The sequence below is a fragment of the Arachis ipaensis genome, chromosome B02 (genome assembly GCF_000816755.2).
Source record: "Arachis ipaensis cultivar K30076 chromosome B02, Araip1.1, whole genome shotgun sequence".
NCBI lineage: Eukaryota > Viridiplantae > Streptophyta > Magnoliopsida > Fabales > Fabaceae > Arachis > Arachis ipaensis.
The window spans coordinates 102,638,432-102,651,302 of record NC_029786.2 but is presented as its reverse complement, the minus strand read 5'-3'; the positions used below and the strand labels follow the sequence as shown (position 1 = coordinate 102,651,302).

The window sequence follows — 12,871 nt, the reverse complement described above, 5'->3', positions numbered from 1 at the left end:
ATTCAACGAGCTTATCATTTTATTATTTTGTTTCAAAAGATTTGGATGAGTTTGGAAAACTCTAAATTAATATTTGTGATGACTAAACATTATTAAAATAATTAATTACAAAATTATTAATTTGATTTTCATTTAATGCTAATTAATAATTTTGTGTTGCAGGTTTTATAATTGGGTCGAAAAATAAATCTCTGATGCAAGTCCAAACAACATTCAGCCCTTGGTTTTGATAATATATGATGAATATAGCTGATTTAAGTTTTTATATTACTTGGGCCAATTTAATCTATTATGGCTACAAGTCCAAGTTGAGAAATGCCTTCCTATTTGCTTTATGCATGTTCCAAAACTCATCAGGAAAGCAAATGTTATTAATTGGGCAAGATTTAACTATTATTGCAACTAAGCCCAATTCCATTTGAGATGAGAATTCCTCATGCTTTGTCCGAATCCATGAAGCAAAGAAAAACAAAGCTTCAAATGCTTCCAACGGATTCCATTACACTTCCTGAAAAGATTTCAAAGTTAATTTAAGCATTGGGAACATAAGCAAGTGAGAGAAGATTGATTTGACTAAATGCATCATTGCTACACGCCACACTAAGGGAAGCAAAAGCAAGCTATTTTTAATTAATTAGTTTAACCACTTTAAATTGCTTTTCTTCATATTCTTTTTTCTCTCTCATTCTTTCTTCTTCTTCGGTCATTGTCCAGGAAACAATGGAAGCTATGTTCAACTATCAAAAGAAAGAAGAAGCTGCATGCATCAAGACCATCATGCTAATGATGGCAAGAAAACATACTAAAATAAAAATGAGCTGTGGCTAAGATTGTCACCAAATGTGGTTAGATTTGGTAAGGTAATCTTGAGCTCTTCATGCTCAAAAAAAGGAAGAAGAAGATCTCGGCCAGCAAGGTGAGATTCTTGGAGGAGATGGCTTGTCTTTGATTCTGCTCAACCATCACAGGAAGTAGCTAGAGTGGTGAAGTGATGGTAGAGGCAGAGATTGAAGCAGATGAAGTCATCATCATCATGAAGCATCAAGGGCCAGAAATCCATCTTGGAGAGCAAGCCAAGGATGAAAAGCTCGGATTGATGAAGAGTGATGACCAAGGAAGGACTAGAGGTAATTGCATGTTGGTTATTGCATGATTATCTCTTCTCTCTCTGTGTGGCCGAACCGGTTTCTTGAAGGAGGAAGAAGTTGGCTTGGATTTTTGGCTTCAAGTGTGGAGGCTTCTCTCTTCTATAAAAAGGGGGAACAGCCACTGGTTGAAGCAAGGAGTTAGAAGTAAGCAGTGAGAGTGCAAGGCACAGGATTCTCATAGCTACCTAAGCTTACAGATTTTCTTCTCCTTCAATGAATTCTGTTTAGTATTTTTCTATTTAATTTTGTCATGTCTTGAGTCTCATGGAAAAAGGCAAATAGTGAGGTTTATATGAAAAAGCCATAAAGCGGAAAAAGACAGAGAGTGCAAAATTAAAAGAAAAAGCCATAGATGTCTTAGAGTTCCTTTGTTCATCTGTGTTGTGTTTCATGATTCTGTGGGAATCCCCTTGTAAGTTGGGTTAGCACTTTACAGTTTGTAATCAAGTTGATTATAGTGAAATTCCATCATTGTTGTGATGGAGACTGGATGTAGGCTGCACTGCACTTAGCAGCTGAACCAGGATATATCTGGGTGTAATCTTTCTTCTCTCCTACTTCATTTCTGTTTTCTACTGCACAGGAGCAAAAACAAAAAATGTCTCGTGCCAAGTGACGAGACAAAATGAAAAAGTCTCGTGGCTATGGACAAGCTAAAAACATAAAAGTCTCCTCTAAGACCAGCAAGTGTTAGCAAGCAAAAAAAGGGGGCTAAGATTCAACCCCCTTCTCTTAGCCACTGAAACCATCAGACTTGATTAATGATTATATTTATTTGATATAAAATTATAAAAATTTTAGTATTTATAAATTTAAAAATTATAATTTTTTTATGTCTTTAAAAATTATAAATTTATTGAAATGTTTATGAAATTATATATTTTTTAATATTTAATAATTTAAAAAAAATAGAATTGACAGGTAGTTTCTTTCTTTCATGAGTAGATTTGTCAGCGTTTTTAACTTCCATGGGTAGAAATAGTACTTTACTCATTTTGTTTCAATAAATTTGGTTTATAATTATGTTTATTACATATTTATAATTATAAAGACTTTAATGTGTATGAATTTAAAAAATTATAAATTTTTTTTGTTTTTAGAAATTATAAATTTATTAAAATTTTTGTGAAATTATATATTTTTTAATAATGATTAAAAAAATAAAAAGGAAAACAAAATTTGACGAGTTTAGCCCCACTAACCCACCAATCCATTATTAAGTAGAACGGAGTAGAAATTTGAGATCGCCTCGTTAAATAATGCGGGACAAATTAATTCGCTAAATAACAAACTTTTAACAAGATAAGATAAGATAAGACGGATTAACCATTTGCTACCTCCTATATTAAAGTATACTCATACAAAATAAATATTGACTCCACACAACCATATAGCTAAACCCCATTTTGAATTCATAGGATTCCCTCCATTATTATTAATTAACCACCCTTATTATATATTCAGCCACTTCATATAATAATAAATTAATAATCATAACCAAATTGAATTGGTCTAATAATTAGTTTACTAACCTATTTAAGTAAATGTTGAGAATTTGAATGAGCGACAAATTTTTAAATGAAGTTCAGTACTGCAGCAATCTTAATCTTTTTTGTTTCGGCTAAAAATTACCAATCTTAATCTTTTTAAGACAATAACTTAAAGTACATTTATTTGATTGATTATCATAGGAATTTTATTTGTATATCTCTATCTATCTAAATATATAAGTTTTAGAAATATAATACAAAATATGATCATTATTTAACACATTTATGATACTAATTAAACATTATTGGAATGGATTTGATGATAAATAAAAGCTTAAAGTAGTATTTGAAACATATTATAGCACTGCTCATCTATAATGTACCACGTATCATTCTATTATATATGTCTCTATGGCATAAATCAACCTACTAAAGTACAAAGTTATTCTCAACCAAAATTGACAAGAAGGGAATTGAAGGAATCTCAAGGACGCATTATTTAGGTGATTAGTCCTAATTCAAATGGACCACGTCTTCAATAATAGGACAACATAGCCATCTCAAATTCACTTATATTAAATTTAAATTGCACCAAATTATTATTATATTCCCTAATTGTAACATATAACAAAATGTATGATGAAAGCAATAAGGGTAAATGGGAACAATAGAGAGGACAAATCTTATGAAGAAGTGGAGCCCATAAATCATTCTATCATCATTCATCAACTACTACTAAATTCCAATACGTCAATAAAAAGCTATAATTAAACTTTTTATCAATTAAATAAAAAAAATATTTGAGTTTGGTTATGTGATTTAACGTTGCAAATGCCCATTAGTTCTTCGTTTTCTAAGAAGACAAAATTTGACCGCCCTTAATTTTGTATGAATCTATTTGTATTATTCTATGCTTATTAATGGCTCGGCTCAATTAATTAGCTTAAGCCACAATATAACTATCAACTAACTTAGCTTTTCCTATATGCTAGGGTTAATACTTTTAAGGTGGCATTTTTATTTAGCATATATAGTACAAATGATTAATGATAAGAAGAGATAAATGACAAAGATTAACTTTTGAACAGAATCTAACTAATTTGAAATATTATTGAAGTGGTCTTTGTAACTGTATGTGAAAAATGTTAAGTATGGTGGCATATATATGACCTTATTCTTCCTTTACTATATGGTAATATATGTAGGATTTTGTTCCTAGCCTTAGTCCTTAATTAATTACTACTAAATTTAATTTATAAAATCATCATTCATGCATCTATTTTCATCGAACAATTTATATGTTTTTTAAGGTGAGAATACTTTTATAACATAATATCGGATACTTTAAGATAAAAAGTTTGACATTATATTTGATTCTTATTGCAACCATTTCTCTAAATAAAGATAATATTTTAGCACAAAAGGCAAAAATATACTTGTACATATACATATATAAATTTTTAATATTTAATACTTTATACTTGAGGTCGAATTGGTAAAATTTATTATAATAATAAGCTTTGCTTTCACTTATAAGTTATTTTTTAGCTTGAAAGTTGAAACTATTAGTTTGGATAATTTAGTGTTGTATATGCAGCAATAGGCAACCAAAATATAAGGTTTTCTTGTTTTAATTTGCACAATTTCTCTCATAAAATTTCAAAACTAAAAATAAGCTGATGATCATATATTTTTGCAAATAATTAAAACTGTAACAAATGTAAAGTAAAGTGAACTAGAAATTAATATCTCAATCTTATGTATAATCCTACATAATAGAATGCATAATATAAGTAACTCAATGTAATTAACTTTACCTAAAACAAACAGAGAAGCAAAATGTCAAAGTATTAAAAGTCAACTACTTTCAAATAAAAACTAATTACATATAGTTATGGAAAATTACAAACACAAAAATTTGCAAAGGCATGCAGCATTACTCAAAAATTGGCCGATATATATGTTTCACAAGCAGGTATTGCAGGCATGCAATAATGTAAATAATTTGAGTTTGGATGATTTTGTGGCTACTTGTGATCAACACGGTTCAATTTGGAGTTTAGCAAATTTTGACCACTGTTAATGTACTTCAATTCCTCTAAGCATGAAATGTTTAGAGTTCTTAAATTCTAGTACATACACCATCACTCACCAACCTAGTTATCCTTAGGGCATATTTAAAAAATTGTTTTGATATAGGAAAATTATTATTTTAATAGTCTCTTAAGTAGCGTTTGGTAGAAAGACAAAGACTGAAAGACTGGGACCGAGAGAAATAGAGACTCAGAGACAGAGAATGTAATAAATCTTAGTATTCTGTTTGGTATAAAATGGGAATAAGAAATTGAAACAAGAATGAAGCTCTAGTTTAATTTGTACAAATGGTAAAATTGAAATTAGTTAATTGAAATGAGGATATTTTAAGTATAAAATGTTATTAAAGTTTCAGTCGCTGTCTCTAAAAATTTCATTCTTCTGTGTCCTCACTTTTTAGAAGTACTGAGTACTAAAATTTTGGAAACAAAGACAGAAATTTTAATACCAGTCTTTGAGCCAACAAACATAATACTGAGTCTCAATCTCTCAGTCTTTATCCAGTACCTCAAAACAAACGCTACCTTAAATTTTACTCGTTAGTCGATCAAATTGGTTCTCTAAATGCTTACTAAATAAAATTGGTTCGCTAATTTTTTCAACATTAATTATGTTTGTTCATATTCAGTTTTTCGTTTACACTATTATTTATACTAATTTGTGGGTTTTTTTTTTCAATATACTTGCAGTGAATTTAAAAATTAAATCACAAAAATAAGCTTTGGATTATTAATTACATTTATTTTTTTTCATTTCTGATTATAATCGTGTCATGGAAAATTAATCTAACATGCTTATCTTTTCAAATATTTAGGTCTCTAAAAAGCTATTTTGACTATAATTTTCCAGACGTATTTAAAAATTTATTTATTTAAGGTTATCATCAATATTTGTTTTCCTTAAACAAAATCTCAAGTTCATGCACAAACCAAAAATTAATGTGCTAATTTCAAATAGTTTTGATTGAACTAATGAGAATAGAAGCATATTAAAATTGAATTTGAATTCTCTAAAATAAAAAAAAAAGTTTTGATAAAATAATAAAGTAATGTCCTGTCTTTGAAAACAAACGCAGCCCAACTAATAATGATTAGAAGCCAAGGAAGAGCAACTTGCAAAGTACATATCATGCAAAAGAAAAAAAAAATGCTTAATAAATTTATAACCATATGAAAGATGCCAACAAAAACTAATAATGCATATAGATATTATTATAATATATACATATATACTTCCAAAATCTAATTTGACCACTATATATATCCGTTCTCCTTCAATTCACTACTACAAATTCCTCAAACCCAAAATCTTAATAGCTACTCTAAGCTAAGTAAATCTCCTTAATTAAATTTTGTTTTCATTCTAATATAGTTACTATGGCAGGGGATGAAGCTATTAAATATGCTTCTACAACCGCCACCACCACTACTCCTATGTCCAAATCAAACAAATCAACCATGAAAAGGTTCATTGGTGTGAGGCAGAGGCCTTCAGGAAGATGGGTGGCTGAGATCAAAGACTCATCACAACATGTGAGATTATGGCTTGGGACCTATGACACACCGGAGGAGGCTGCAAGGGCCTATGACGAAGCGGCACGTGTCCTACGAGGCGAAAATGCAAGAACAAACTTTGCATTATTTGGTTCTGATACCGATAGAAATTCCAGTAAATTATTATCTGAGTCTGACGGAAAAAGCAGACTGAGTTTTCCTTCGTTAAAGGCGAAACTCAGTAAAAATCTTCAGAACATTCTAGCAAGAACAAGCGATAGTAACAATAACAGCACGAAATCTTCGTCGGCAAAGAGTAGGGTGAGTGATCATTTCACTTTTGCTAGCATATTCAAAAGAAGAAATTGTTACCAACAATACCCTCATCAAATGCCTAGTCCAATTGATATGAAGAACATTGATAAAGTTGTGCAACCTAGTATCATTGTTCCCCCTTTGGAAAATGATCATAATCACAACAATAATCATAATGGTTCTTCAACATCATGGGAAAATTCTAGTGTTTCTGATTGTAGTAGTTGTGATTGGTTTGGATCAGATTTTGGAGATTTCAGTGTTGGTGATCAAGGGTATTTGGATCAATTGTTGGGGTGGGTTGAAAGTTCAAATCTTTGTCCAAATGGGGTTGGTGATTTTGATGATGAGAGTTCAAGAAGTAAGAGGTTTAAGGTGTCTTCTACAGTTCTTGTTCCTCCTACTTTCACTTCTTCATCATATGATTATTGTGGTTCACCTTATGATTATTATAATTATAATACTAATAATGGATGTGGCTCTCCATGTAGTGGTTATGCCTCTCCATATAATGGTAGGAAGTAAAATTTGTAGAAGCATGTAATGTATTATTTGTAGTGAGAAGTTATCATAGAGATAATTGTGGTGCTTAATTAATTTATTGATATGCCAATGAAAATTGGTTAACTCTGGTTTGTCTTATAGGGTAAAATGTATGCATGCTTTTCTCAAACGGTTATGTTACATGTATTTAGAATTTAGTTATCTTTATATAGTAAATTGTTGATTCATATTACTCATTTTAAATATTTGGATTCTATATCCATTCACTTGTTATCTCAAATGTTTAACCTACCAAAACAATATTTTCAACATTCCAAAGTTTTACTTTATGGTTAAGAACGGTTAGAATTATTCCAACCAAATATTTCTAAACAAAAAGTCTAAAAATGCAAGTCCAACGTATACATGTGTGTGAAAAGGAGTCTATGGGCTCATTTTATTGATCTTTAATAAATGCTTACTTGCAACAACATATAAAAATTTATAGTAATCAAATTGAGTTGGTGTAGTGATTAGTTCATTAATTTATTTAAGCAAGTGTTGAGGTTCGAATTTGTCTTATTCATATCGTAACATATTGACCAATAATAAATCATTAAATGGAGTTTAGCGAATTATATTTTATTATTTTATTTTCATATAAGACTAAGTTTAAAATATAAAATAAAATATACAACTTGTTACAACATTTTTCGCTTCATGCAAATTGATTATACCTTTCAAGTTGATTTTTACAATCCTCAAGATGCAACATATGATAGAGTGAAGGGATGTGCCCCCTATAAATATTTGTCTCTTTAGTCATCAACATTAAAAATTATTTTCTAGCCCAAAGAGAATCATATATATCCATTTATTGACAATTATAAGAGAGCCAATAGAAATATTTGTATAATGTATACAATGGATTATTTATTTAATCTAATATGAATTAAAAAATAAATATCTAAAATAAAATATTATTAATTTCTCAAACATAATACATTCATATTATCTAGAATAACCATTTGAATATTAGGAATAATAAACATCTGATATCCTATTGAATCGAACATCCTTAAATTTCATTGTACACATTATACATATACTTCATTGACTCCCTATTCTTCCTCTTCTATTTAGGGTCTCAACCACGTGAATTCGGTTTACATGTATTTAATATAAATTGACTTAATTTGATTTTTGATTTATATAGATATATTTTAACCAATTCTAATTTAGAACTTCTACGTAATTTTCAATTCCATTCATTTTATTAACTTGAATTACCATGTTTTTTACGAGTCTTGGTGTACCATACATGATACATCCATTGCATTCTAGCCATCAGATAGTAAAATACATGAAACACCATATATATGAAGGTGCATATTACAATTCTCCATCATAAAAGCAGGTATATTCCCACTTGGCACTTATCCATCTAGCAAGTGGGATATTTAGATTTTAGAATTTAGATATTTACAAAAACGGCGACGTTTTGGGTTTGTCCTTTGTCGAAACCCCACATGCTGAATGTGACCTGAAAATGTGATTCATGATTTATTTCCCACTTTTATTCCAATCCAACCACTCTCTCTTTCTCTGCAAGTTTCCCCCAAATCCTCACTCCTAGGGTTCCTGCTCCAAACCTTCGACTCCTCCGATAAGGTACCGATCCTCGATCTCCCTTCTACGGAGCTTCAGATCTGCTCTCCCTCTTTCCTCCATTGTCAACGATACACTCAATTTCGTCTCTCGGGTTTTCATATTTATTTGTTTCGTTCAGTTTTAGGATTTTCATGAAATGGTTGAAAATACTCTTCTTTTCGTTGCGTAGCATTTGCAGGTTCTGTGAGCAAAGGTGGTTTGGTAGCTTCGTTCGACTCAGCTGAGAGAAAACAGAATTCACAATGAGACCCGTGTTTTGCGGAAACCTGGACTTCGACGCGCGTCAATCTGATGTTGAGAGGCTCTTCAAAAGATACGGGAAGGTTGAAAGAGTGGACATGAAATCTGGTATGCCATTTTTTTTCGGAAATTTTATTTATTTATTATTTGGTTCATTTTTATGTTTAGGGTTAAATTTCTGGTTTTTTGTTTCAGCTATGCAGTTAGTCATTTTACTGGAATTTTTTTCCTTCATGTTTTGGACAATTGAGTATGTAATGTGATTTTCAGTTGTTAGTTTAGTGTTGGGTGGCCAAGCATTGTTTTTGGCTTTGAACTTTGTGTGAACTTGCTTTATTGTGTGAATTTTTCGGGGCCTTCCTCTTTCCAATGTATACTTTACATGGTTGTTGGATAAATTATATGGCAAAGATTGGATATCTTGGAGAGGGGTATTTCTCGAGAAAGCAGATTAACAGATTGGCAACTGCGACTGGCATTGCTTGAATGGTGATATTTCTTTTAATTTTCTTCACGGTAATGTTTGACGATAAGGAACAAGTGATGAAAGTGTGCTCTTACGTTGAGTTGCAGTGGGGCTTTTGTACTGTTTAAGAAAGGAAAATGTTATGTGCAACCACTGAAAGTGATCATTTTTTCAAAGAACTCATCGACCCTTTTCTGTTTTCAGTTTGGATTTGATAGTTAAAAAGTAGTTAAAAAAGGATGAGTGTGCCATATTTCAAATTAATCATTTTTATTCTTTGCAGCAAATAATAATGGAAAAAAATTCTTATTTTTTTACGCTAAGTGTTCTGTTAATGCAGGGTATAAGACCTTGAAATTTATGTTGCTACCCTCTTACACTTCAGTATTTTCACCATGAACGCGATTTGAGCGTGCTTAACAGCATGGAATGAACCTTTGATTCTTCCAAAATTATAACTGAAGTACAATACAATTTGTGATTTTTAAAAGGGTCAAGATGATGTTCTTTGACGAGTTACTTTTGAATGGATGTACATTTTCTTTTCCTTTTAAAAGAAGAGAGCTTTTGTTTAGAAATGAACCCCCATACTCAACATTTTCTTTGTGGCAGGATTACTTGGAAAATTGGAATGCCCATGCTCTTCTTGGGTGGATGTGCTTCCCTGCATTTCATTTCTAGAATGTGCCCAGGCTTCTTGTATTTTTCCAGACGAAATAATCTGATCCGCCTTAGCCCTGCCATTCTGCATTCCCTCAGCATTCATTGATTTTTCATTCCTCATGACTTTTGATCAGTGTTCAATTTCCGACATGTTTCAACATAGAAACCTTGATGATTTCGCAACTGTGGCAGGTGTTGTGGTACTTCTTGACAGTTTTATTTTGTGTTTTATGTTGAAATTTTCTCATACTTGAAAAATTGATGCTGCCTTCGTCCATAAACCATCTCTGTGAAAGGAGTATTTGAATTTTCAATTGAAATGGTTTCGGTGCTGTTTTATTTTTAACATTTTTTGTGTATAGGGTTTGCTTTTATCTACATGGAAGATGAAAGGGATGCTGAGTATGCAATCAGAAGACTTGATAGAACTGAATTTGGAAGAAAGGGGCGCCGTATACGTGTTGAGTGGACAAAGGTATGCTTGTGATGGTAAACCACAATAGTGGTTATTACTTATTAAATAGTGATATATTATATAACACAACTCATAGCTTCTATTTTCATCACTTTTATGGTATTGGAAAAGTATTAAGACATGTTTAGGTGATATTCAGATTTTAACATTCAATATAATTATTTTAAGATTTGTAGTGTAACTTTGTTATGATTTGTAGCAAGAACGGGACAGCAGAAGGTCAGGTGATTCAAGAAAATCCTCAAGTAATTCAAGACCGTCGAAGACTTTGTTTATCATAAATTTTGATCCAGTTCACACTAGGACAAGGGATCTGGAGAGACACTTTGATCCCTATGGGAAAATATCAAATATAAGGATCAGGAGGAATTTTGCTTTTATACAATATGAAACTCAGGAGGATGCTACAAGAGCTTTGGAAGCAACAAACTTGAGGTTGTACATTTAAATTCTCGCTTATTATCTTTTCAATTGTTGATGTTATTTTTCCCCAGAAGTTTTAACTAGAAATACTCTAGATTCCAGTGCTTTGAATGGAGGAGGAGGTAAGATGAGGGCAAGCGAATAAATATGCTAATGGCTTTGCTTAAACATCTTACATTTTCTATGCATGTTTGATTTGCAGCAAATTTATGGATCGTGTTATCACAGTGGAGTATGCTATTAAAGATGATGACGACAGGAGGAATGGATACAGTCCTGATAGAAGAGGCAATGACTCCCCTGATGGGAGATATGGCCGGGGCAGATCCCCGAGTCCATATCGCAGAGGTAGGGGTAGCCCAGATTATGGTCATGGATCGAATCCAGCTTCCAGACCAGAACCAAGAGGAAGCCCAAAGTATGAACGAGGTGAAAGCCCAGTCAATGGCAGATATGACAGGTTTGTGGGCTGATATGATCCACCTAGTGTTTTGGTCTATTCTTCCTTTTGTATGTGGCTATTATTGACCTTGTTCTCGCTTTGACTATTTTATTTGTTACGCAGCCGGTCTCCTCCTCCACGAGAAAGGTCTCCTCCTCCACGTGAAAGGTCGTCTCCTCCACGTGAAAGGTCGCGATCCTGAGGAGTAAAACAATTAGATCCGTCTGTGAAATTGTTACTCATTTTCATTTTGTTCTAGCAGTCTGTAGTTTCGCAGCAGAAAACATTAAGCTTGGTTGTATCTACTGTTGTGTGTTGGCTTGAACCTAATGCAGCAACATGCAAAGACATTGAAACAGATTATCTTATGTTGGTGGATCTAGTTTGATTTATGTTTTCTAAAAAGGACATTGTTTGACCTCTGGTTCATTATGGATTGAGCATTATTTAGTTACTTGTATTTATGAGTGTGTAGGTCAAATTTTCACAAAGAGAAGAGATCAAAATTTCGAATTTTTAAAGCTCGTCATTGCAATCTAACTGCATCTAATAAATTTGGCATTCAATATTTTACGGCTACAAAGTACAAACTACAAAAATTGTATATATATATATATTAAAACCGAATTGCACTTGCTTTTGTTTATATAAAAGCAGCGGGGTTAATCATTTTCCCACGAGGTACTAATAAATAATAATCCTAATAAGGTTGGAGCGTACTTAGATGTTATTGGAAAGGTCACCCAAAAAAAAAAGATGTTATTTGAAAGTCCAGATTCGGACATGATTTTGATTTTGGAATTTAGAATATCAATGTAGGGTTTTTTTTAATTTATTTTTTTCTTAAAAAAGGGACAATAAAAAGGCCTCACCTAGCCTCTTTTGTTGTGTACCTTTTTCCTTCCAAGTTCCAAAGGATTACTCTACATTCTCATATTGATTAACTCATTATTCTATTTTGTTTTGACATGCTTTGTCATGATTAGTCATTATTATCCATAAATCATGTTAGTTTTAGATCAATTAATTATGTGTTTTCATCTCGCAAAGAATCAAAAAGTGTAATTAATTACTTCAAAGCGAAATAAATAGTATTTTAACTTGGTTTGGTCGAGTAATTAGTTGACTTAGTTCACTTGTTTGTTTAAGCAAGTGTTAGGATTCGAATCACGATTCATACATACAGTAACCTATTAGTCAGCGATAAATTAATCAATAATCATTAACTTGTCAGATTAGAAATACGTGAAAAAAAAAACCTTAAATTATTCTAAATAATCCATTTACCTAAATTATACTAACATCCCCTAGATTTGGATTGCTAAATTCAAATAAAATTACGCATTTAGGCATATAATTAAATTCAATTTTCATGTAGAGAGTAGAGACAATATAAAAAAACGTGTTCAGATATTCGAAGTATATTTCTATATCATCATAAATAAATAATTTTTAAATTCACTATGTA

General features: G+C 31.5%; 2 protein-coding genes across 2 annotated transcripts; both read left to right on the top strand.

Moving 5' to 3' along the window:
* Positions 6,109–7,065, top strand: LOC107628566 (ethylene-responsive transcription factor 7-like). Its single transcript, XM_016331200.2, has one exon. It carries the CDS (start codon positions 6,109–6,111, stop codon positions 7,063–7,065), a length of 957 nt encoding a protein of 318 aa, XP_016186686.1.
* LOC107626070 (serine/arginine-rich splicing factor RS41-like) lies at positions 8,536–11,863 on the top strand. The gene is given in 7 exon segments (XM_021116430.1): positions 8,536–8,694; positions 8,864–9,042; positions 10,426–10,538; positions 10,738–10,973; positions 11,164–11,248; positions 11,250–11,421; positions 11,527–11,863. Coding segments are annotated over 6 exon segments (798 nt in total). The 5' UTR covers positions 8,536–8,694; positions 8,864–8,936; the 3' UTR covers positions 11,613–11,863.

Bases quoted from the DNA above. Each gene is read 5' to 3' on its own strand.
- LOC107628566 (XM_016331200.2), top strand. From the start codon at position 6,109: ATGGCAGGGGATGAAGCTATTAAATATGCTTCTACAACCGCCACCACC.